This window comes from Pinus tabuliformis, chromosome 2_2, assembly GCF_031772625.1.
Source record: "Pinus tabuliformis cultivar Carrire ecotype Pingquan chromosome 2_2, CPIR1, whole genome shotgun sequence".
Lineage (NCBI taxonomy): Eukaryota > Viridiplantae > Streptophyta > Pinopsida > Pinales > Pinaceae > Pinus > Pinus tabuliformis.
Window position 1 is genome coordinate 1,223,554,347 of NC_142300.1, and position 26,185 is coordinate 1,223,580,531.

At 41.7% G+C, this 26,185-nt stretch overlaps 2 protein-coding genes across 8 annotated transcripts in view; one reads left to right on the top strand and one right to left on the bottom strand.

Annotated features, from left to right (window-relative positions):
* LOC149197902 (protein PAM71, chloroplastic) overlaps positions 1–26,185 on the top strand; it is a 297,487-nt gene that overhangs the window by 43,566 nt on the left and 227,736 nt on the right. For 6 of the 7 annotated variants that reach the window (XM_089406031.1, XM_089406030.1, XM_089406029.1 and 3 more), the window contains one exon: positions 24,920–25,249. In XM_089406031.1, the coding sequence (XP_089262157.1) occupies positions 24,944–25,249 (306 nt within the window). In that variant the 5' untranslated portion in view covers positions 24,920–24,943. The remainder of the gene's footprint in view (positions 1–24,919; positions 25,250–26,185) is intronic. The other variant, XM_089406026.1, reaches the window with a different exon arrangement.
* LOC149197903 (uncharacterized) lies at positions 7,679–10,713 on the bottom strand. Its single transcript, XM_089404007.1, has 2 exons — positions 8,154–10,713; positions 7,679–8,031 (listed from the first exon to the last, which is right to left on the bottom strand). Exons 1-2 carry the CDS (start codon positions 10,338–10,340, stop codon positions 7,828–7,830), a joined length of 2,391 nt encoding a protein of 796 aa, XP_089260133.1. The 5' UTR covers positions 10,341–10,713; the 3' UTR covers positions 7,679–7,827.

Consider the following 26,185-nt stretch of genomic DNA (forward strand, 5'->3'; position numbering starts at 1 on the left):
ACCAGCACAGGCACCAACTTCTACATCTAGAGGGAAAGAGAAAGTTGTGCCATTTTCTCGCAAGAGGGGCAGAGGAAATCAATAGGATTAGACTTTCATTTTATTGTATATGACATTATGACATGATGAGATACATTATCATATTTTTTGTTGATATTTTGAGGCTGAGTTGGGACTCAGGACTTACTATTCAGGACATGATTCAATGTTATGTGTGATTTTAGCGCTAGAAATGATATTAAACATCTTATATATTAGTTTTTTTATCATATTTATGTGTCAATGTATTTATTTTATGTTGTAGATGGTTTAGATATTAAAAAAATTGAAAAAAAATGAAAAAAAATGAATATTTTTGTGCCAAACGCTTTTTTCCCGCTTTTTTCCGTTTTTTTCCCGCTTTTGCCGATTTTTTCCGCTTTATTCCCGGCGCCGATTTAATCCCGATCGCGCTTTTAACAACATTGATATTTATCAATGGTCTACGCCTTGTATCTGTCCATCCATCTGAGACTATGGTAACCCCAAAGCTACTCCAGGAAGAACGAATTGGTGATAAAATATCCTCCACAAGCTCCTTCTCATTTTTGAGAAGCTGAGTTCTGACTTTCTCATAGTTGGGCCCCTTGTACCCTTGAGGAGCTTTGTTAATTGCCCTTATCATATCTTGCCAGTAAGGAGAGCGAACAACATTGAATGGGATACCACATGCATAAATGCACCTAGCCACTATGGAATCAATTTCTTCTCTCACTTGCACATTCACCAATTTAACAATTCTGCTATCCTGAACTGAAGGGGATGCCCCTCTGGTATTTTTGGGTGTTGCTTGTTCATGTTGTTGAGTGGCACCGGCTCTCCTCTTTCTTGCTTCAACTACAATCCTTGGCTCAATGTTAGATGGAGCTTGAGGAGTAGCTTGAGTAAGCTCATCATGCCTTCTCTTAATAACATCCGCCTCATCTTGTTCTCTTTGATATGCCCTCCTTGCCAATGGATCCGCTGTTTTTGTGCAACCCACAACCCCCTGTCCTTCTCCATGCAAACGATGTGCCTTCACTTTTGGGTAGGAGCCTTTGTACAAATTATTGCAAAGATTACATCACCATTCCCATGAGCCAGCACCTCCACGTTTTTGAAGCTTTTGAACATGCCTCCAAAGAGGATAATATTCAACCCTTGGGTTGGCCCTAGGGCTTGAACAGCTGCACTTTGGTTGAAAGCCATTGCTGCAAAAATAAATAAAAAAAAACAAATTTGTAAATAAAAAACGTTTTTCATATTTTTGGCAGCATAAACCCTCGAAAAATTGAAGAAATAGTAGGAAAAAACTAAGAAAATGAATGTTGCTTACCCAAATTAATTTTCTGTAGTTGAAGCTATCCCAAAATGCTAGAAAAGACGAGAAATATGGCTGTAGCTGAGCCAAAAAGCCAAGAATGTCGTAGCCGGAAATTCTACACTCCAAATTTGCTGCTGAAATCTCTCTCTTGCTGTTGAAATCTCTTGCTCTTGCTGCTAAAATCTCCTTTGCTCACTGTTGAAAACACCCTAGCTGAAACCACCGCTCTCTTCCTCTCTTCTCCTTTGCTAAAATCGCTAGTCTCTAAGAGAAACGACTTGCTCAATTGTGTGATGAGAGAATGAGGCGAAGGTCACTTTTATAACTTGAGAGAGGCATCTAGAAGCAACTAGAAGCCACTTTAGTCACCCAATTAAAAAATAGAAAACAAAATAATAAAAAAAAATAAGAAAACGTCAATCTGCGTGGGGAAACTCCGCAGTACAGTCTGGAAACTCGTTTCCAGCCGTACTGGCCATGTTTCCTCCTCAAGAAACGGGCCAGTATGGTTGGAAACGAGTTTCCGGGCCGTACCATACAGGTTTCCCTGTTTCCGTATGGAAACAAACCCTGGATCCATGTTTCCTGCAACTCAATATAACAACTATGTTGGGACAACAGTACTAATAGGACAACAAAGGACATAGTGCTACTAACATGCATGGGACAACAAGGTGACATAGTGCTGCTAACATCCATGGGACAACAAGGACATAGTGATGCTAACATGCATGGGACAACAAGGTGGCATAGTGCTGCTAACATGCATGGGACAACAAGGACATAGTGCTGCTAACATGCATGGGACAACAAGGTGACATAGTGCTGCTAACATGCATGGGATAACAAGGTGACATGGTGTGCTAAGACACATGGACAACAACCAGGTATGCCAAGACATATGGGACAACTGCAAGGTATGGAAAGGCAAAGTGAGACAACCGCTGTTACATGGCAAAAGGCACATGGAACAACAGAAAGCATGGTACAATAGCAAGCATGGACAACATGGCTATCATGGACAACATGGATAGAAGTGGCAAGCATGGTGCTGCAAGCACATGAGACATGCAATATGACAACATGGTTCAACCATGGCACATGGGACAACAGTGCAGCATAAGGTGGAGCAGTCATGAGGTCTAGCATTGTGATGATGGGTGCAACATGGTGTAGCACGGTGAGGTGCAACACGATGATGAGATGCAACACAATGAGAGGTGAAGGAGTCACCTTGGAGAATTAGTTGAAGCAACATGTCTTCAACTGACCTCATATATCATCTTCCTAGAGATGATCTATGCTCTTATCTAGAGTCAGAGTGTTGACTTCTGTTGTAAATGTGCTATCTCTCTCTCTCTCTCCGTGCTGAACTATTGAAGAACATAAAAGAATATCTGATCAAGGGTTTCCCCACATTGGGGTTTGTTTCTGGCTAGCGCCACATCTTGTGTCCTCTTGTCTTGGCTTGTCTTCTGCAATTTACGTTTATGTTCTATCTGCAATTTACTTTAATGCTGATGTGATTGCTAATCTGGAAAAGATATTGAGCTAACTATGAAAATTGAAATAAATTACTCTAAGCATAGAACATACCTAAAATTAACAATTTGTGAACATGAGTCATTGATAGTTGGATGGTTATGGTATTGAACAACTTGTGGTTGGTGGAGGGAAACAAGTAGGTGTCCAAAGTAGCCCTAGAGTAGTTGACAAGAAGGACTTTGGACAACTGTGAGTTGGGTGAAGTGTTGGTAGCCTAAGTAGCTCCTTGATGGACTAAGGAGGCTACTAGAGGAGGCAGATTGGAGCTCAAGTTTTGGCTAGCCATAGGATCAGATTGTTGGAGCCCGTGTTCATCATTAGAGAAGTGACATTTGATGGTGATATGTGGTAGCCCTCCTGCCTTGTGTTAGTCTTCATTGGAGCAGCGCAGGAAGACTATAGTGGGAAGAAAACCCTAAGAAGCTGAGCAATAATAGTGGGCTGTTGTGAGTTGTTCATAAACAGAGTTGTGAACAACTCAATAGGAGTCTCGATGTGTTGATGCGTTGATGGACAAACAATCAATGAGAGAGCAGATTGGATAACCGAGATTTAGTGCCTAGATGGACTTGGAGCATTGATAGAGGCAGGTGTTGCAAATTGGGAGCAAAGGACCTGCAAGTGTACAAGATATGACAAAGAAGCTGTCATCGTTGACTACATCAATTAGACTGTCAAGTTATCTTGTATTTTGTATTCTTGTACCTGTGGATATTTGAGGGCCATTATCCCTGGTGTAGGAGCCCTAGATTGTTCTATTATTTAGTTGGATTAATATAACAAAGATTGGGTTATTGTACAAAATTGTGTAAAAAGTTGTGTATATTTTGTGCACTAGTAGATTTACTGTTGTATATTGTTCCCCTGTGCAAAGTAAGCTTTGTTGTGATTCTTGGTTTGCTAGCGTCAATGATTTAAGATTCTACCCTAGACACTAGGATCATGGAGAAACAACACCTATGATAGGGGAAGCCCATACTTGGGTGTATGAATGTAGGAGGGAGCAATCATGGTACATGAGTTACCCCGACCTTTTTTTTTCCACCCTTCTTCATATGCATTTTGCCTTTTATTGATTTTTCTTTTCATAACTGCTCGGGGTCCAAGGGATGAGAGCATGATGTTTAAGATGTAGCAGTGAATACCCCCTTTAGGTGGGACAATTCATCGCCCACTAGGAGTTGGGACAATCATGGGTTCCTAAATGATGTAGGGGGTCAATATAGGAGGCCCAAGGAACCTGGGTGATGGCCATAATGATGGGGTAGAGCTCACGCTGGCTTTTTCCCATGCACTAAATGCTGATTTCTGGTGGCATCGGATGTGGTCTTAGCCTCAAAATTTGCAGGGAGGCTTAGACACTTGTATTCCACAATGCTCAGAAATCGTTTTGGGAAATTCCACCTAGAATCAGTTTTATTAAAATAATTAATTATTTTTAATGGATGCCTAAGTCTAAACTTAAGAAATTAAAATAACTAAAGGGTATTAATCAAACCGTGGGTGAAACTTCTAAAAAAAGACGAGGATCAAGCCAAAATTATTTTGAGCCATTGATTAAAATCTAATCTAGGTTGTTGGTTCTCAACATAAGGATTATAAGAGGAGGCTTGATGGGCATTTGGAATACACATCGATTGGGAGATCAAAGATCAAATTTCTGAAGAGAGCGGCGCAACAGTTGCCAGAGAGAGATTCGAAGTGATTTCTTGCAGTGAGGGGCAATGATAGTTCCGGTTGGAGATTTCTCTTGATCCGGGATTACTCAGCAGAGGAGGCAGAGAAAGCTTTGGGAGAGGTAGCGTAGAGGCTACACTGGGCAGCGTAGGTTGAAGCAGAGGCAGCACAGAGCCTTGAGGAAATTTGTATTTTTGCTAGAGAGATCGATTTTGTGAAGTCGGAAGTTGGGGTGTGAGATTGGGAGGACAAAATCAAAGTCTTAGAGGCAAATCGATCAGCAAAGGGGTGACGCTGGGCCTACGCAGAGGCAGCAAGGGACAAGCCATTTTGTGGCTGGATCAGTCGGGATCGCTAGTGACAGTGTGAGGTATTTATCACTAATCTTCTGTCAGTCATATTTTCTGTATTGGATAGCCAACAAGCCATCTAGAGATGTATTCAGAAAACTACTGCTTAATAATAAAAAACCCTCAACTGTTGCACTGGTTTTCCCACACTGGGTTTTTCCAGGGACATTTGTCCAAAAATAACTGTGTAGATGTGTGTGATGTTTATTTCTCTCCTGTGCTGTATTTATTTTCCACAATTTTTATTTGTGTAGCTGCAGTGTACTTAATTCAATATTTGTTGTAGCAAACAACAAGTAAATTGTTTAATTGAATTAACAATTAGAAGAATTAACATCAGTTGTTGTAGTAGGAATTCGGTAATCGATTTTTCACATGGTATCAGAGCACAGATCGTGAGTAGAAAAGCTCAGAAGCAGAAAGGAAGAGGAGTTTGAAATTACTGCAGAGGCAGCAATTCGAATCCCTAGCAGGTAGCGCAGTCCTTGGGCCAAAAGGTCGATGTTTTGAGGAGAAATCAATTTCTCTGAGTGATTCGACAGAGATTCGATCTCCAGAACGAAGCTCTCCAGAGGCAGAAGTGAGTAGTGTATTTTTCCTTGCAGAGCGTATCTTCAGCTTGGACGCAGATATTTTGCATCAATTGTTGATAGAATAACGTCAGTGGGAGAGAGAGAGACACTGTTGAAGGAATTCTTTCACAGATGACTTCCACCTAAGAAGTCCAAATTCTCATTTGCTGAGAAGCAGTAGGGAGCAATAGATCTACTAACTCCAACAGGGAGTGCGTAGGCCAGCCCAGCAGTGGCGCAACGGAGAGAGGAGGTAGTTCGACAGTTTGTTGGTAGAGATGGCAGCTAATGTGTTGCGAGATCAGGATCAGTTGGAGCGAGCATCCAACTATGTGATATGGAAGGCAAGGATCTCACGCCTTCTTGATGAACACGATCTCAAAAACCTATGTCGACAGTGTGGTAGCTGTAACCGCAGACCAGATCCGCTCAAGAAGTACAAGGCCAAGATGGCGAAGGCCAAGAGGTTGATCCTCGACGGAGTGAAGGATCATGTAGTGTGTCACATTGCCAGCAAGGATACTGCTCGGCAAATGTGGGAAGCATTGGCCATGCTATACGAAGGATCTTCCGAGCAGCGGAAGATGTACTTGGAGCAAAAGATGAGATCCATGCAGATGCAAAAGGGGGAACACATTGATCCGTTCCTTATGAAGCTTCAGGAGATTCGAGACTCGTTGGCAGCTGTGGGGTCAACACCTCAGCCTACCGAGATGGTGAGGCTGGCCCTAAATTCAGTCTCAGAAGAATGGAAAGTGTTTGTCCAGAGCATCCTGGGCAAAGAGAGATTGCCAGATTGGGAAGGGATGTGGGCCGCTCTTCAACAGGAAGATATGAGGACAGACTTAGTCAAGAGCAAACTTTATAGTAGTAGCAACAGCAGTGAGACGAAGCCAAAGGAGGAGGATGAGAATGCAACCCTTGCATCTAAGGGGCAACAGGAGCAGCGAAAAAGGAAGAAAGATGTTTCGAAGATGAAGTGCTTCTGGTGTGGCGAACTTGGTCACTACGCTACACAGTGTCCTATCAAGAAGGACAAGGACGAGAAGCATGATCCAGGGGCTACATCCACACACATCGAGGAGGAGGAGTTTGCCATGATTGCCCAAAGCTGGGGTGATCTAGAACTGTAGTTTGAAAGGACTGCAGATGGGCAGGATCCTTGAGGAGTCCACCTCTTAGATCAATACCTTGCTATGGAAGTGCAGACCAGAAGTAGCAGGATGAACTAGTGTCAGTTGGTGCATAGGACTGTTGGAGTGATAGTTGCAGTGGCTAGGAGCGCCAGAGACTGAGCAGCGCAGAGCTAGAGTTGGCAACAGTACAGTTGGCACAGAACAGAGTTAGCAGCAACGCAGAGGCTTCAAAGGGTCAGCGCAGAGACTAGCAACAGCCAGAACTCCAGCAATAGATACATCATACTGAACACCTATTCACTAATTTTGGATGCTTTTTCGTTGTTGATGCAGTAGCAACAATAGTTGGAGATGGTTGCAGTGCAGATGCAGCACTGGCAGTCGCAGTGCCAACACCAACACGGATGCAGAATTTGAGAGGGAGTTGCAGTACAAATGTAGTGTTGGCAGTGGCAGGGTCAGCAATAGTACAGATGAAATATTTGCACAGTAGTTGGTGGGCAACAATGTTAGACATCAACAACGCAAAGGGAGATGTTACAGAGAAGGTTGATGCTTCAGTAGGTTGCATTACTAGAGCCCATTCCTTGCTAAGAGGGAGTGTTGATTTCTGGTAGTATTGGATGTGCTCTTAGCCTCAAAATTTGTAAGGAGGCTTGGAGTCCCAATGTTGCACGAAGTGGGAGCGAAGCGGAAGCGCGGAGCGCGGAAGCGTCATTTTCCAAAAATCTAGGAAGCGAAGCGTCCGCGGAAGCGTCTGCTATATATATATATTTTTTATATTTTTTTGCATTTATACTCAAAACAAACATCCCAAATACCAAATTAATTGTAGAAGACATGAAAACATGCATATTTTTGCATAAATCAAGATAGATATGGCATCCATGATTCCATTGTAGTTACTAGTATGTACAACAATCATCTATATTCTAGCTATTACAAACATACATCAAATTTTTAAGCATATTATAAAACATAAAACATTTAAGCATATTATAAAACATAAAACATAGAGCATATTATGATTTATCTAGCAAGTGAGCAACTGTCAACATTTGTCATGTCCAAAATTCAAATAATAATGTTTACAAAATATGTCACTTGGTCACCGCCAAGCCAAAAAGGTTCAAAATTCAAATTCACAAGTCTACAAGTCTAATGAGTAATCTATGACAAAAAGAAGTAGATTGTGAATATATCTACTAATCTCTCCTCCTTCCACCACGAATAGAACGTGATGGCGGGCCTCCACGTGGTGGCAATGAAGAAGATGGTCCCTGTGTAAGTCGTGGCACTGGAACTGATGAAGAAGAACCCCCTGCCGTTGGTGTTGAACCATGGAACCTAGAAACCAAGGGACCAGATGGGGGTGGGGGTTGTGGCATATCAACACCCGTGTCATCATCCTAGAATCGCTCAAAAAATTCATGCAAAAAAAAAAACACTAGTTAACAAAAAAATTAAAAACATGAATTAGAGAAATGCTTTATAAGGGAAAATTGGAAAATTCATACCACAATGGACATACCTGGATAAGAGAATCCTCTAATTGCTCTAGTCGCAACACTCCATCCTCCAAATTGGGCTCCTCTGGATTCTTGTCCCAAGTCAACAAGTCTTTATTAGACTTTGCATCTTCACAGTAATGGGACAACAATCGCAAGTTGTAATGAACATAAACCAAGCTCTCTGCCCGGTCTAAATTCAACCTGTTCCTTTTAACACTGTGGATGAAAGAATAAGAGCTCCAACACCTCTCTGCAGAAGAAGTGTTTACCACCTGTGATAGCACCCGCAATGCCAAACTCTGTAGAATTGGAGTAGGCCCTCCATGCATGTTCCACCACTCAAGAGCAGAAAAATGCTCTCGATCTTGAATTGCATGCATGCTCCCAAATGGACCAGTGTTGCTCGTATAGTTGCTCACCTGTCTCCGTACCAATGCAGCCTCCTCATTATCAGGGATTAATCTACTCAATGCAGCCATATATTTTTCGTGAACCTCTTTATCTTGGTGTGGTTTTTTCCCGACTCCCCCCCCAGGTGCTGGTTTTGAAAGCCATGATGGATGATAGTATTTAGGTGTCAAAACATATGCTAATGCATGCAATGGAACATTTAGCATATCCCATCGGTTTTCCACCTCTTCACGAATATAATTGTACAAGGTGGTATCTCTAGGCTCAACAATGTCTTTAATCTGCCCCAACATGCTATCCATTTGCTCATACACCTCCCCAATTACTGGTCGATCTGAATCTGCAAACTTGATCATGTAATAAATTGGTTTGGTGAATTGCAAAACATATTTAACCTGTGACCAAAAGTAACTGTCAAGAACAGTGTCCTTGACTTCATTAGCACCATCTGTGTCAGTGTTAATTTCATCCCATGTTTCAGCACACACCAGATTAGTTAAAGCTTGTCTCACCCTCACTAGCCACCTAAAGGTGAGGTAATAACTAGCAAATCTTGTCTTTGCAATTTTAAGCAATTGCAACTTGGAGTAAGTGCCATAGAAGTAGTTTACCCTTGTATGCCCTGTGATGAATTTAATGAGCTGCTTCCCTTTCCTGTAAACCTCAGCAATCCACCCACAATCTTTGTGTTTCACAATATCATGCATCAAAAGGTTCAATGTGTGAACCAGGCACCCAGACCAAAAGATGTGTGGATGAGTACGCTCAATAATTTTTCCTGCTAACTTACAATTTGCTGCATTATCTGTGATCACTTGAACCACATTATTCGGACCAACATCTTTGATTGATTTCAATAGGAGATCTGCAATGTTTTGTGCAGTTGCACTGATGGAGGAGGAGTCATGAGATGCAATAAATACTGCACCACTAGAAGAAACACCAAGAACATTTATCAAATGTTGGTTTCTAATATTTGTCCACCCATCTGATACAATGGATACCCCAGAATCCACCCACTCATGTGTAAAACGTGTCAAAGCTCTTTGAACCTTAGCTTTTTCTCTTTCTAATAACACTGTTCTAGCTTTCTCATAGTTGGGGGCCTTGTATCCTTTTGGGGCTTCATTGATGGCCTTTACCATTTCATGCCAATAGGGAGAGCGAAGCACATTGAATGGTACACCGCAAGCACAAAGAAAACGGACTATCTTTCCATCCACATCATCCCTCCCAGCAACATTAAGGAAATCCCCTATTGTTTTTCTACCTCCAGAGGTTGCAAAAGTACCATGAGGAGATGGGCAACTACCAAATTTAGAGGTTGCACTTGATTCAGAATGAGTTTTTTGTTTCTTGTTTTTTCGTTGTGCAGCCATCTCTATTTGGATGTATTTTTCTCTTTGTTCACTTGAAATGTTTGGGCAAATGGTTACCCCCACAGAACCCTTTTTTTCATCACTCTCCAGCACCCCACAAAGATGCCTCCTCAGACGGGTATATGAACCCGTATATGGTTTTCCTCCATGACAACCATGAGGGCACAAAAATTTGTAAGATCCACCACCCTTTCCCCCTTCAAGTTTGGTCACATAGTTCCACAAGGGATTTGATGTACCTTTCCCATCTTGTGCTTCAGTGTCCCCTTCAAGTTCATCCCCTTCCTCTTCAAACCCTTCCTCCTCATCATACATTGGGTCACCAAGTTCATCCCCTTCCTCTTCCCCTCTATTCCTCACCCTTGCCATCATTAAAACCAAGAGTGGAATGATACATAGAAGCCAAAAGAACACCATCTTGGAATATGGATATAGGTGGTGGACAACCTGTAAATAAAGGAGCAAGTAGAAACAATGGGAAAGAGTAGGAGAGGGAGGAGAAAAATACAATTTTTTTTTCAAAAAAACAAGGGAGTTTGGGGTTTGAACTTACCTCTTTAGCTCTTGTAGATGAAGTCCTCCAAGCTCTTGCTCCAAGCTCCTCCTCCTTCTCCTAGCTCCTCCTTCTTCACTCCTCCAAGCTCTCCTCTCTTCTCCTCTCCTTTCCTCTCTTCTCTTCTCCTCTCCTCTCTTCTCTTCTCCAACTCTCATAAACTCAAAGTGAGAAAATGAGAAGAGAATGGGGGCTTTATTCTTTTCTAAACTCACCCTAAAGTGACCCTAACCCACCCCTAACCCACCCCCTCATGCTTAGTTAAGTTAAATTTTAAATGAAATTAAAAAAAAAAATTGTTATCCGCGGGTTGCGCCCGGGTGGGGTGCGCTTCCGGGCAGGTTGCGTGGCGCCACCTCATGCCAGAACCGCATGCCGAAGCGCGATTCCGGGGGGGCCGCAACCTCATTGGCAGGAATCGTTTAAAAAACAAGGAAGCGCGCAACCTAAATTTCGGAATCGCGATTCCTGTGGAGATTCCGGAACGCTTCCGCACGGGTCGCGGTTCCGGGTTAGGATCCGGGGGGGGGCGATTCCTGCAACCCATGTATTCCACAATACCCAGAAATCGTTTTGGGAAATTCCACCCGGAATTAGTTTTATTAAAGTAATTAATTATTTTTAATGGGTGCCTATGTCTAAACTTAGGAAATTAAAATAATTAAAGGGTATTAATCAAACTGTGGGTGAAACTTCTAGAAGAAGACGAGGATCAAGCCAAAATGATCTTAGCCATTGATTAGAATCTAATTTGGGCTCTTGGTTCTCAACAGAAGGATTATAAGAGGAGGCTTGACGAGCATTTGGAGGACACATCGATTGGGAGATTAGAGATCGAATTTCTGAAGAGAGCAGCGCAATAGTTGCCAGAGAGAGATTCAAAGTAATTTATTGTAGTGAGGGGCAGGGATAGTTCTGGTTGGAGATTTCTCCTGATTCAGGAATACTCAGCAGAGGAGGTAGAGAGAGATTCGGGAGAGGCAGCAGAGGCTATGCTGGGTAGATGTTGACGCAGAGGCAACGTAGAGCCTTGAGGAGATCCGTAGTTTTGCTGGAGAGATCGATTTCTGAAGCCAAAATCCGAGGTGTGAGAGCGGGAGGACAAAATTGAAGTCTCAGAGGCGAATTAATCTGCACAAGGGGTGACGCTGTCCCTAGAAGCTGTGACACTAGGGCTACGCAGAGGTAGCAAGGGACAAACCATTCTGTGGTTGGATCAGTCGGGATCACGAGTGATAGTGTGAGGTATTTCTCACTAATCTTCTGTCAGTCATATTCTCTATACTGGATAGCCAGCAAGGCATCCGGTGATTGTATTTAGAAAACTACTGCTTAATAATACAAACCTTCAGTTGCTGCACCGATTTTCCCACATTGGGTTTTTTTGGGGACATTTGTCCAAAAATAACTGTGTAGATGTGTGTGATGTTTATTTCTCTCCTGTGCTGTATTTATTTTCCACAGTTTTTATTTGTGTAGGCTACAACGCATTTAATTCGATATTTGTTGTAGCAAACAACAAGTAAATTGTTTAATGAAATTAACAATTAGAAGAATTAACATCAATTGCTACAGTAGGAATTGGGTAACTGATTTTTCACATTGTATCAGAGCACAGATTGTGAGCAAAAGAGCTCAGAAGCAGAAAGGATGAGGAGTTCGAAATTACTGCAGAGGCAACAATTCGAATCCCCAGTAGGCAGCGCAGTCCTTGGGCCAGAAGGTCGAAGTTTTGAGGAGAAATCGATTTCTCTGAGTGAGTCGACAGAGAAATTTGATCTCCAGATCGAAGCTTTCTAGAGGCAGAAGTGAGCAACTTAATTTTCCTTTGCAGAGAAGATCTTCAACTGGGACGCAGATATTTTACTGCAGTTGTTGGCAGAATAGTGTTAGTGGGAGAGAGAGAGACATTGTTGAGGGAATTCTTCCTCAAAGGACTTCCAACCAAGAAGTCTGAATTCTCATCTGCTGAGCAGCAGCAGGGAGCAGCAGATCTACTAACTCAAGCAGGGAGTGCATAGGCCAGCCAAGCAACAACGCAGAGGGGAGAGGAGGTAGTTCGATAGTTCGTTGGTTGAGATGGCGTTAATGGGTTGTGAGATCAGGATCGGTTGGAGGGAGCATCCAACTATGTGATATGGAAGGCAAGGATCTCATGCCTTCTGGATGAGCATGATCTCAAAACCTATGTTGATAGTGTGGTAGTTGTACCCACAGATCTAGATCCGCTCAAGAAGTACAAGGTCGAGATGGCGAGGGCCAAGAGGTTGATCCTCGACGGAGTGAGGGATCATGTAGTGTGTCAAATTGCCAGCAAGGATACTGCTCGGAAGATATGGGAAGCATTGGCCATGCTATATGAAGGATCTTCTTAGCAGCAGAAGATGTACTTGGAACCGAAGATGAGATCCATGCTGATGTAGAAGGGGGAACGCATTGATCCATTCCTTACGAAGCTTGAGGAGATCCGAGACTCGTTGGCAGCTGTGGGGTCAACACCTCAGCCTACCGAGATGGTGAGGCTGTCCCTAAATTCAGTCTCAGAAGAATGGCAAGTGTTTATCTAGAGCATCCTGGGTAAAGAGAGATTGCTAGATTGGGAAGGGATGTGGCCGGTCTTCAGCAGGAAGAGATGAGGAGAGACTTAGTCAAGTGCAGACTTGATAGTAGCAGCCACGACATTGGGATGAAGCCAAAGGCGGAGGATGAGAATGCAACCCTCTCATCTAAGGGGTAGCAAGAGCAACGAAAAAAGAAGAAATTTGTTTCGAAGATCAAGTGCTTCTAGTGTGGCGAACTTGGTCACTACACTACACAATGTCCTCTCAAGAAGAAGGAAAAGGACAAGAAGTATGATCCGAAGGCTGCATCCGCACAGATCGAGGAGGAGGAGTTTGCGATGATTGCCCAGAGGTGGGGTGATCTATAACTGTAATTCGAAAGGACTGCAGATGGGGAGGATCCTTGAGGAGTCCACCTCTTGGATCAATAACTTGCTACAGGAGCCCAGATCAGAAGTAGCAGGATGAACCAGTGTCAGTTGGTGCCAAGGAGTGTTAGAGTAATAGTTGCAGTGGCTAGGAGCACCAAACACTGAACAACGCAAATCTAGAGTTGGCAGTAATGCAGTTGGCATAAAGTAGAGTCAACAGTAATGCAAAGGCTTCAGAGGGTCAGCACAGAGACTAGCCGCAGTCAGAACTCCAACAACAGATGCATCATACTGAACACCTGTTCACTGATTTTGGATGCTTTTCTATTGTTGATGCAGTAGCAACAACAGTTGGAGATGGTTGCAGTGCAGATGCAATATTGGCAGTGGTAATGCCAACAGCGACATTGATGCAAAATTTGAGAGGGAGTTGCAGTACAGATGTAGTGTTAGTAGTGGTAGGGTCAGCAACAGTACAGATGCAACATTTGCGCATTAGTTGGTGGGCAACAATGTCAGACATCAGCAGCGCAGAGGGAGATGTTACAAAGAATGTTGATGCTTCAGTAGGTTGCATTACTAGAGTCCATTCCTCGCTAAGAGGGAGTGTTGATTTCTGGTAGCATTAGATGTGCTCTTAGCCTCAAAATTTGCAAGGAATCTTGGAAACATGTATTCCACAATACCCAGAAATCGTTTTGGGAAATTCCACCCGGAATCAGTTTTATTAAAATAATTAATTATTTTTAATGGGTGCCTAAGTTTAAACTTAGGAAATTAAAATAATTAAAGGGTATTAATAAAATTGTGGGTGAAAATTCTAGAAGAAGACGAGGATTAAGCCAGAATGATCTGAGCCATTGATTAAAATCTAATATGGGCTGTTGGTTCTCAACAGTAGGATTATAAGAGGAAGCTTGATGGGCATTTGGAAGACACATCAATTAGGAGATCAGAGATCGAATTTCTAAAGAGAGCAGCGCAATAGTTGCTAGAGAGATTCGAAGTGATTTCTTGCAGTGAGGGGTAAGGATAGTTCCGGTTGGAGATTTCTACTGATCTGGGAATACTCAGCAGCGGAGGGAGAGAGAGCTCCGAGAGAAACAGCGCAGAGGCTACGCTGGGCAGCATAGCCTAATGTAGAGGTTGTGCAGAGCCTTGAGGAGATTCATATTTTTGTTGGAGAGATCGATTTCTAAAGCCGGAAGCTAGGGTGTGAGACCCGGAGGACAGAATCGAAGTCCCAGAGGCAAATCGATCAGCCGAAGGGGTGACGTTGTCTCTAGAAGCTGTGACGCTGGGCCTACGCAGTGACTGTGCAGAGGCACACGGGACAAGCCATTCTGTGGCTGGATCAGTCGGGATTGCTAGTGACAGTGTGAGGTAGTGTCGACAATATCGTCGATATTCGCAAATATCGTGATATTTTTGGGGAGAGGAGATATCGCCGAGGAAATATCGTGATATTTTTTCTTCGCGAAAATATCGCGATATTTTCGAAATATTGGCGATATCTCGGGAAAATATCACGCTACGATGCAGAATATCGCCTAGGAACAGAAAAAAATTACTGCCGCGGCTAGAAAAGGCCGATTTTGTTTTTTTTTCATTCATTTTCATTTCTGATCGCTGGAGAAGGAAGGGGAGAGCTATGTGCTTGCTGCTAAGGAGGATTTGAGTGTTGAATAGCCATTATCGCCACGAACAACAAAGATTTTGTTGATCTAAGATTGAAGAACAGTGAGACAATTTCATTTATTCCATTAACAGGTATGTTCAAATAAACCCCTATGTTAATGAATTTTTTGATAGTTTTACGATTATTCTTGCTTCCCTATTTGCCTACAAACATTTTGCTTGTTTTTTTTTCCATTTGCTATGATTTTCATGCCCATGAGCAAATGCAAGGGTTTTCTCCATATTTGGACAGCAAACTCCATTTTTTTTTTTAACTTTCAAATGCACGCTCTTATTGTCATTTATGGTTTTTCATTGAATTTACATTGCAAATAATGTAGCAAAAAAAATATTTGGTAAAATGAGGTGGTTATTACTTATTAATTCCATTTTTTTTTTTTGGTGCCCTAGGTTTGACTTAGCTCACTGCAAAATTCAAATATGCCAAAAGCCTTCGACCCATTTTGGGAGTATGGGGAGCCTGATGGTGGGACAAATCAAGCATATCTTACATGCAAATTGTGTGGTACCAGGATGACAGGAGGGGTTACACGATTGAAATACCATCTGGCTAGACTCACTGGACATGATGTTGGGATTTGTACAATTTTTAGTCCGGAGCTTATACAAAAAGCTCTTGAGGCAATTGATGGAAAAGACAAAAAGAAGGAAGAGACAAAGAAACAAGGCTGAACTTGCAGGTAGATCTTTCGGGATATCTTCTCCTGATTTTGATGCTGAGGGTAGTGGGAGGGGTTCCATAGCATCACCTGCTATTGCTAGTGCGAGTTCATCATTTTTTGTTCCACGAATAGGACATGGATCACAACCTGGCATAAAATCACTTGTTAAAAAAGAGGAGAAGCAAGAAGCAGATAGAGTCATGGGGAGGTGTCTTTTCTAGAGCAACTTACCTCTCAGCATCACCAAAACCAATCCATTTTGGCAGCCAATGTGTGATGCTATTGCTATTGTGGGCCCATGGTACAAAAGTGCTACATATGAGGAGTGGCAGGGGCCAATTCTTCAAGCAGAAATAAAGGACATTAACTCTAGATTGGCGGAGTTGAAAAAAACATGGGAAGTTATTGGATGCACAGTGATGTCTGATGGTTGGACAGATAGGAAGGGTAGGACCTTTCTAAATTTCTTGGTACATTGTCCTAAAGGTACCATGTTTGTTAAATCAGTGGATGCATCAGAACATATCAAAGATGCACCAACGATATGTGAGTTGTTAGATGGGTTCATTTGGGAGATTGGTGTGCAGAATGTGGTGCAAGTCATAACAGACAATGCAACTAATTATGTTTCTGCTGGCAAGATGCTTATGGAGAGTCATCGCACATTGTTCTGGACTCAGTGTGCAGCGCATTGTCTCGATTTGCTGCTTGAGGATATGGGGATACTCTCCATCAAGGAGGCGGTTGATATGGCTAGGAGCATCCCCAAGTTTATTTATAACCATGCTTTTGTTCTTAGCCTCATGAGGAAGTTCACTAGAAACAAGGAGTTGCGGCGTCCTGCGATCACACGTTTTGCCACAAACTTTATTACTCTTCAGTCTTTGCTTCGATGTCAGTTCGAGTTGAAGCAAATGTTTGTGTCTGATGACTAGCATAATTGTAGATACAACAGGAGACAGGACGTGAAAGCCATTGCAAAAATGGTGTACTTTGAGACGTTTTGGCGTGGAGTAGAAGAAGCATGCTCAGTTAGTGAACCTATAGTAAAGGTTCTCAGGTTGGTAGATGGGGAGAAGTTTGCAATGGCTTATTTGTATGAGGGCATGGATAGGGCCAAGGAGGCCATTCGTTCTTATTATGCAGACAAGGGTTCTGCTGGCTTTGATAGGCATATGATGTTATGGGATGTGATTGATAGTCGGTGGACAGGGATGCTTCATCGATCCATTCATGCAACAACATTCTTCCTCAACCCCGCATTTTCATACAAATGCAGCTTTTATTTTGATGACGAGGTGATGGAAGGGCTCCATTCTTGTATTCACAGGATGGTACCTGATCTTGAGCTTCGTAGCACAATCAATTACGAGATACAGTTTTATTGGGATTGTGTTGGCCTATTTGGCTTTGATGACGCTATTAGGGAAAGGACCCTCTTCATGCCACGTAAGTGACAAGTCATCACTCATTAGAAATTAGAATTTTCAATTTAGAATTTCCTTACTTATAATTCTATTTTTTAAAAATTCAATTATGTAACTTTTATTTGAAAGTTTAATTATGTTTTAAGTATTTTGAATTTTTTATTTCTTTATTTTGTTGTAGATATTTGGTGGCGAAGCTATGGTGCAAGGGCACCAAATTTGCAGAAATTGGCCATACGAATTTAGAGTCAAACATGTAGCTCTTCAGGGTGTGAGCGCAATTGGAGTGTATTTGAGAAAATACACACAAAAACGCACAACAGGTATAAATTTGAGCTCCAGCCTTCAGTTGAGCAATTACACTTATTGTAATTTTTAATTTTTAATTTATGACCTTAAAGTGTCAAGACTCATTAGTTTTTTTGACACTCTTACAGGTTGGAGTTCACACGCCTCAATGATTTAGTGTATGTGCATTACAACATCCGACTTTGAGTGAGGCAAATAGAAGCACCAATGGATCCAGATGCCATTTCCTTAGACAATATTGATGTATTGTCTCAGTGAATGATGGAGTCTGAGGAGCCCATCTTGGAGGATTCACCTTCATGGTTAGAGCCAGATGATCCATTAGAACAGGGGCAGCAAGAGGAGGACCGAAGGAGGAGGAGGAGGACACTGTGGGAGCATCAACATCAACACCATCTACTATAGATCAGTGTTGAAAATATCGGTATCGGCAAAATATCGGCAAGGGTCCGGAAAATATCTTATCGGCAATATCGGCAAAAATATCGGCAAAATATCGGCAAATATCGGCAAGCATAAAAAATAATTTTTTCAAATTTTTAAATATAGCCGATATTTTGCCGATATTTTCAAAATATCGCGATATTTTGCCGATATTTTCCGATATTTGCCGATATTTTGAAAATATCGCGATATTTTCAAAACAGAAAATATCGCGATATTTTCTCGGCGATATATCGTTTTGCCGAAAATATCGCGATATTTACGAATATCGCCGATATTATCAACAGTGCTATAGATATAAGAGAGCACAGCTCCATACCTAGCACTCATTATTTGACATTAGGTGCAGAGGCAGGGCCAGGGCCTTCTACTACTAGGGGCAGGCCTGGCAAACAACCCATCATGTTTTACCGTAAAAGGGGGAGAGGGCAGTGATTTCAGATAGATAGCTGCTAGTTTTATTTGTTTTGCTACATATAACTCATGATGATGAGATACTTTTATATATGTGATGTTATTTTGTATTGGTTCTCCACATTTAAGTCCTTGAATGGACAATTATCAGGGATCAACAGGATTTGGTATCGCCTTTGATGTATCGTTTCTATTTGAATCATATTTATCGGTGCTTTCTTCATATTTACATGCCGATGTGTTTATTTCATGTTGTTATTGCTTTATATGTTTAAAAATTTGAAAAAAATGAATATATTATGCATTTTTTATGCTTGTCGATATTTGTCGATAAGATGTTTTCTGGACCCTCATCGATATTTTGCCGATATCGATATTTTCAACACTGGTGTGACGTATTTCTCACTAATCTTCTGTCAGTCATATTCTCTATACTGGATAGCCAACAAGGCATCCAGAGATTGTATTCAGAAAACTACTGCTTAATAATACAAACCCTCAGCTGCTGCACCGGTTTTCCCACACTGGGTTTTTCCGGGGACATTTGTCCAAAAATAATTGTGTAGATGTGTGTGATGTTTATTTCTCTCCTATGTTGTATTTATTTTCCGCAATTTTTATTTGTGTAGGCTGCAATGTATTTAATTCGATATTTGTTGTAGCAAACAAGAAGTAAATTGTTTAATCGAATTAACAATTAGAAGAATTAACATTAGTTGTTGTAGTAGGAATCGGGTAACCGATTTTTCACATGGTATCAAAGCACAGATCGTGAGTAGAATAGTTCAGAAGTTGAAAGGAAGAGGAGTTCGAAATTAATGCAAAGGCAACAATTCAAATCCCCAAAAAGCAGTGTAGTCCTTGGGCCAAAAGGTTGAAGTTTTGAGGAGAAATCATTTTCTCTGAGGGAGTCGACAAAGAAATTCGATCTCCAGATCGAAGCTATCTAGAGTCAGAAGTGAGTAGTGTATTTTTCCTTGTAGAGCAGATCTTCAGCTGGGACGCAGATATTTTGTAGTAGTTGCTGGCAGAATAGCGTCAGCGGGAGAGGGAGAGACATTGTTGAGGGAATTCTTTCTTAGAGGACTTCTAGCCAAGAAGTCCGAATTCTCATTTGCTGAGCAGCAGCAGGGAGCAACATATCTACTAACTCCAATAGGGAGTGCGTAGGCCAGCCCAGCAACAGTGCAGAGGAGAGAGGAGGTAGTTCTACAGTTCGTTGGCAGAGATGGCAGCTAATGGGTTTGCGAGATCAGGATCAGTTGGAGGGAGCATCTAACTATGTTATCCGGAAGGAAAGGATCTCATGCCTTCTGGATGAGTAAGATCTCAAAACCTACGTTGACGGTGTGGTAGCTGTACCTGTAGATCCAGATCCGCTCAAGAGGTACAAGGCCGAGATGGCGAAGGCTAAGAGGTTGATCCTTGACGGAGTGAGGGATCATGTAGTGTGTCACATTGCCGACAAGGATACTGCTCGGAAAATGTGGGAAGCATTGGCCACGCTATACGAAGGATCTTCCGAGCAACGGAAGATGTATTTGGAGCAAAAGATGAGATCCATGCAGAAGCAGAAGGGGGAACACATTGATCCGTTCCTTACGAAGCTTCAGGAGATTCGAGACTCGTTGGCAGCTGTGGGATCAACACCTCAGCCTACTAATGGTGAGGCTGGCCCTAAATTCAATCTCAGAAGAATGGCAAGTGTTTCTCCAGACCATCCTGGGTAAGGAGAGATTGCAAGATTGGGAAGGGATGTGGGCCGCTCTTCAGCAGGAAGAGATGAGGAGAGACTTAGTCAAGTGCAAATTTGATAGTAGCAGCAACAGTAGTGGGACGAAGCCAAAGGAGGAGGATGAGAATGCAACCCTCACATCTAAGGGGCAGCAGGAGCAGCGGAAAAAGAAGAAAGATGTTTCAAAGATCAAGTGCTTCCAGTGTGGCGAACTTGGTCACTATGCTACACAGTTTCCTCTCAAGAAGAAGGACAAGGACAAGAAGCATGATCCGAAGGTTGCATCTACACAGATCGAGGAGGACGATTTTGCCATGATTGCCCAGAGATGGGGTGATCTAGAATTGTAGTTCAAAAGGACCGTAGTGGGTAGGATCCTTGAGGAGTCCACCTCTTGGATCAATACCTTGCTATGGGAGCCCAAATCAGAAGTAGCAAGATGAACCAGTGTCAATTGATGCAGAGGAGTGTCAGAGTGATAGTTGTAGTGGCTAGGAGCGCCAGAGATCGAGCAACGCAGAGCTAGAGTTGGCAACAGTGTAGTTGGCACAAAGCAGAGTCAACAACAATGAAGATGCTTCAGAGGGTTAGCGCAGAGACTAGCAGCAGTCAGAATATTCCAGCAGTAGATACATCATACTGAACACCTGTTCAGTAATTTTGGATTCTTTTACGTTGCTGATGCAATAGCAATAGCAGTTGGAGACAGTTGTAGTGTAGATGTAGTATTGGCAATGACAGTGCCAGCAGCAACATGGATGCAGAATTTGAGAGGGAGTTGCAGTACAGATGCAATGTTGGCAGTGGCAGGGACAACAACATTACAAATGCAACACTTGCTTAGTAGTTGGTGGGCAACAATGTCAGACATTAGCAGCGCAGAGGGAGATGTTACAAAGAAGGTTGATGCTTCAGTAGGTTGCATTACTAGAGCACATTCCTCGCTAAGACGGAGTGTTGATTTTTGGTAGCATCGGATGTGCTCTTAGCCCCAAAATTTGCAGGGAGGCTTGGACACATGTATTCCACAATACCCAGAAATCGTTTTGGGAAATTCCATCCGGAATTAGTTTTATTAAAATAATTAAAGGGTATTAATCAAAATGTGGGTGAAACTTCTAGAAGAAGACGAGGATCAAGCCCAAATGATCTGAGCCAGTGTTGCAGGAAACGCCCCCGCTCCCACGGATCAAAACCCCAATCCATGATCCGTATGGATGCGTGGGGGAAGCGCCGTCAGAAACGCGTTTCGGAAAAATCGAAACGCATTTCAGGCTGATAAACACGCTTCTTGGAAATTTTAGAAAGCGTGTGCTCGAAACACATTTTGGACTTCGCTTCAGCCGTACGAAGCATCAAGCTTCCACAAAAAAATTATAAAAAAAATGCAAAAGAAATATAATATCTATATATATATACATATATAGCAAAAAAATTATAAAAATATAAATATAGCAGAGGCAAGTTTTGAATATAAATGCAAAAAAAATATAAAAAAAATATATGTATAGCAGACGCTTCCATAGACGCTTCGTTTCCTAGATTTTTGGAAAATGACGCTTCCGCGTCCCCGCTTCCAAAAAACGTCCCCGTTTCGTCCCCGCTTCGTGCAACATTGATCTGAGCCATTGATTAGTTTCTGATTTGGGCCGTTGGTTCTCAACATAAGGATTATAAGAGGAGGCTTGATGGGCATTTGGAAGACACATCGATTGGGAGATCAGAGATCGAATTTCTGAAGAGAGTAGCACAACAGTTGCTAGAGAGAGATTCGAAGTGATTTCTTGCAGTGAGGGGCAGGGATACTTCCAGTTGGAGATATCTCCTAATTCTAGAATACTCAACAAAGGAGGTAGAGAGAGATCCGGGAGAGGTAGCGCAGAGGCTATGCTGGGTGGCGTAGGCTGATGCAGAGGCAGCGCGCAACGTAGAGCCTTGAGGAGATCTTTATTTTTACTGGAGAGATCGATTTCTGAAGCCGAAAGCCGGGGTGTGAGATTAGGAGGACAGAATAGAAGTCCCAGAGGAAAATCGATCAGTAGAAGGGGTGACATTGTCCCTAGAAGCTGTGAGGCTGGGCCTACGCAGAGGCAACAAGGGACAAGCCATTATGTGGCTGGATCAGTCAGGATCGCTAGTGATAATAGTGTAAGGTATTTCTCGCTAATCTTCTGTCAGTCATATTCGTTGTACTAGATAGCCAACAAGGCATCCAGAGATTGTATTCGGAAAACTATTGCTTAATAATACAAACCCTTAGCTGTTGCACCGGTTTTCCCCCACTAGGTTTTTCCGAGGACATTTGTCCAAAAATAACTGTGTAGATGTGTGTGATGTTTATTTCTCCCCTGTGATGTATTCATTTTCTGCAGTTTTTATTTGTGTAGGTTGCAATGTATTTATGTTGATATTTTCCATAGCAAACATAAGTAAATTGTTTAGTCGAATTAACAATTAGAAGAATTAACATCAGGTGTTGCGGTAGGAATCGGGTAACTGATTTTTCACACTAAATTTTTACGTCTCGACCATATTTTGCATTTTGTGGTACATTTCCTGTTGAGAGTGGCCAAATTATGCTTTTTTCCTTTTGTTTTAGTTGCATCAACCTCCAGGGCATTCTTCCGAGCCCAACCAAAAGTGCAGACAAGGGGAGGGGGAAGCTAACTCCTTGCAGACCCAATAGACAAATGTGGACCCAAATGGGAAATGTGGTGAAAGGGGTTATAGCAAGCGGAAGGGAATGATGTATGTTGTGTCGAAAAGCGGAAGCACGCAACCAAAATCGGGATTTCCCATGTAATGGCACCCTTAAAGCTAGTAGCCAATGAAAGAGATTCCACCAGACTAGGATACAAGGTTAACCATCAAATTGGACAGAGGAGACGAGAGTACAAACCAAGCCCACTCTTTCCGCTGAATCTCCCCACTAATCCATGCTTAAAAGTGTCCATGATAAGTAAACAAAAATACCCAACTACACAATGAAAAACCATACCCTCAGGGTTGGATGGCCCACCTTCAAACATATGATCATCACACATGGGTGAGAGAGCATATGGTTGGCTCAGGTGGCAGAGATAGTGGCTCATCGAGTTATCTGGTGGTTGCAAGGGTTTGTTGGCTGCCGACTGAGGACCATCTAGGGGAAAAAATTTCCCCTATGGATATCATCATATCACCCATAGGTGGTGGATAACATGCACCACTAACCATACCTATCAAAATAAAACCCTTATAACTCGAAGGGATCTGAAAAAAGAGATGATAGATTTCTGATCACGCAGGAAAGAAAAACCAGATGATGACTGGCCGAAAAAGTGCATTCAGCAGGGTGTTTAACTTGTTTGGTCATATTTTTCGTTGGAGTATGATGAGATCTAGTTCATGACGCACAACCTAACTAGCCATGGAGCAATGCTGTTGCCAATAGGCATTTTAAAATTTATGATTTTATTTTCTAAATCCTTAAATTTTTGTACTCTGATTTTTGAATACTGAATATTGAATTTCAATTTTTCCAAATCCCCCGTCCCTGCAGCCCTCCTCCCAATCCCCCACAAGAAAAAAAGATTTTGCCTAGAAGCCTGTCCTTTCATAGCTATGACAATCCATTTAGCTGCCAAGACTATTCCTTGATCTGAAATATTAGGCAAGCCATGTCCTCTAGCTTCTCATGGCATTGTACAAATGCCCAGTGAAACTAACGAGTAAACATCCTACCTTATTCTAAAAAGCTAACCATACCTATCAAAATAAAGGCCTTGTAACTCAAAGGGCTCTGAAAAAAGAGAGGATAGATTTCTGATTTTGTAAGAAAGGGCAACCAGATGATGACCGGTCAAAAGCGTGCATTCAGCAGGGTTTTCAACTTGTTGGGGCATTTTTTTCATTGGAGTATGATGATGATCTAGTACTTGATGCACAGCCTAACTAGCCATGCGGCAATGCTGTTGCCAATAGGCATTTTAAAATTTATGATTTTATTTTCTAAATACTTAAATTTTTGTACTTTGATCTTTGAATATTGAATATTGAGTTTCAATTTTTAATTTGGAAATGAAAGATCATTCTGTTTATACATTGAGATTGATGTTATAAATTCTGTTTTGTGTTTTATTTCTGTGTGCTGAAAATATAGTTTACTAGGAAAATTTTCTTTGCATTTTTTGAAACCATTTCCTGGCATTTCTTTTGTCTCCTCCTGTTTTCTAAGAAGTCTGCCCCAAGTTTTCAATACTCTCTGGGCCCTTTCCGTACACATTTGGAAGCCAATTTCTTGCTGTTTCCTATCTTTGGATTCTGATACTTGGGGACACAGGTAGACTTGCTATAGATTGGGGCTATGGAAGATATGCTGGCACTCCTACCTATGTAGAGAGGGGCAGTTTGTATAATTGCAGCCTGGCTCATTGATACAATCCCTGTGATGTATTCTATTTTTGTGCAGTAATGTACTATCTGATGCTTTTCAAAGCAGAGGAAAAAGTGAGAGAAAAGGAATTGTCATTATTATGAAAATGCTTATTTTAGCTTAAATTTTTTTCTTTGGTGAATTTCTAATGGGTACATCATTACTTCAGAGATAAATTATGATCTGTCCTTTATGTTTCCCAGTGAATCAGTTACATTTGTCTCTCACCTCATATGTAAAGATAGTTAACTTATTTTATCCATTGTGAAAGGGAGATGGTGTTCAAACTATTTCCTTTGGTTTGTAACTTTGTATGTAAATGGGAGTATACTGACTTTAAGCTTTTCCAATGAATATGCATTGATTTTGTGTTGCATAGTATTGATACCTGTCTCTGCTTTCTGGCAGAAGCCTGAATTGTGTGATGAAGGTATGCCCATAGATGTTACTTGCCAGAATGAATCTGTGAGAATTGAAGATGATCAGTACCCGCTGGGAATACCTCCTTTGACAAATGGAAGAAATCAGGATATTCTTCCTGTATCATATGTGATCCACATTACTAAAACATTTAATGAAAAATCAAGTTCTTTTAGCATGTTAAAGACAGCAATATTGACTGGAATTTTCAGTTTGCAAAACTCTCACCATGCATTGGCAAGCACAGACATTCAAAGTGTAGTACGATCTTTTAATTGGCTTGGGGATTTTGGTGATATTAGCACTGGTTTTACTTCGGTAAATATCTTCTCTTTATTCCACCTTTAGAGAATTGGAAAAGAAAATTCTTCTGGTTGCAGGCCTAGACACAAACATGTTTGCATGCACAAACACTAGTACATGCTGTTCAGGACAAGCCTTTGAAATACAATTTCAATTGTTATTGGTTGATAGAAATCAAGAGTATTAAACCTGACTTACTAGTTTTCTTTGATGAATCATCATTTTCTCTTTCATATTTTGCACCTTTTTGTCTTGAGTTTGGTGAAAATGAGGGATTTTTCATGTACTTTTTTCTGTTGCATTTGCTTAAATTACCTGGGGTAAAAAATAATTTTGATATTCTACTGAGCATGTTGTATGATCTAAAGTATGGTCAGACTACAGTTTAAATTCTAGTTTAGCATAATATGCAGCACTTTTCCCTTTGCAGCTTTGACTGAAGAGTCATCCATTGGGCATTGGTAGACTTACCAGATGGATGGTAGTCGTTTTCTTCTCATATTTCCACTTTTCGCAGTGTGAAGTTTGAACACATGCCTAACTGGTTTAGGATATTTTAATTAAAATTTAAAATGCTTAACCTTAGATTGAGTGCCTAATATTAGCGTCTTAGTGATTTATTGTTCTAATCCTTCATTGAGGTCTTTTCCCTTAAGTTTCACTTTTTAATGTTACCGCTCTTGTTAGTAGGGTTGTTGAAGATCTAGACAACCTGCTAGGCCAGTACACATAGGCAAAGGTCCACCATCACCTCGGCCTAAGTCCCCACTCTTTAAGCCCAACTCTGACCAAAATGGCTATAGGAAGCTTCCCTTGAAATACTTCAGCGGCCAGCCAACCAATACAAAACCAGTGCCTTGTAATGGGGTCAAACAACTGAAGTGGAGTAGTTTAAGTTGCTGTCTTGCTGGCCTGCTATTTAAAAACCACATAAAAATAAACTAAACTAGG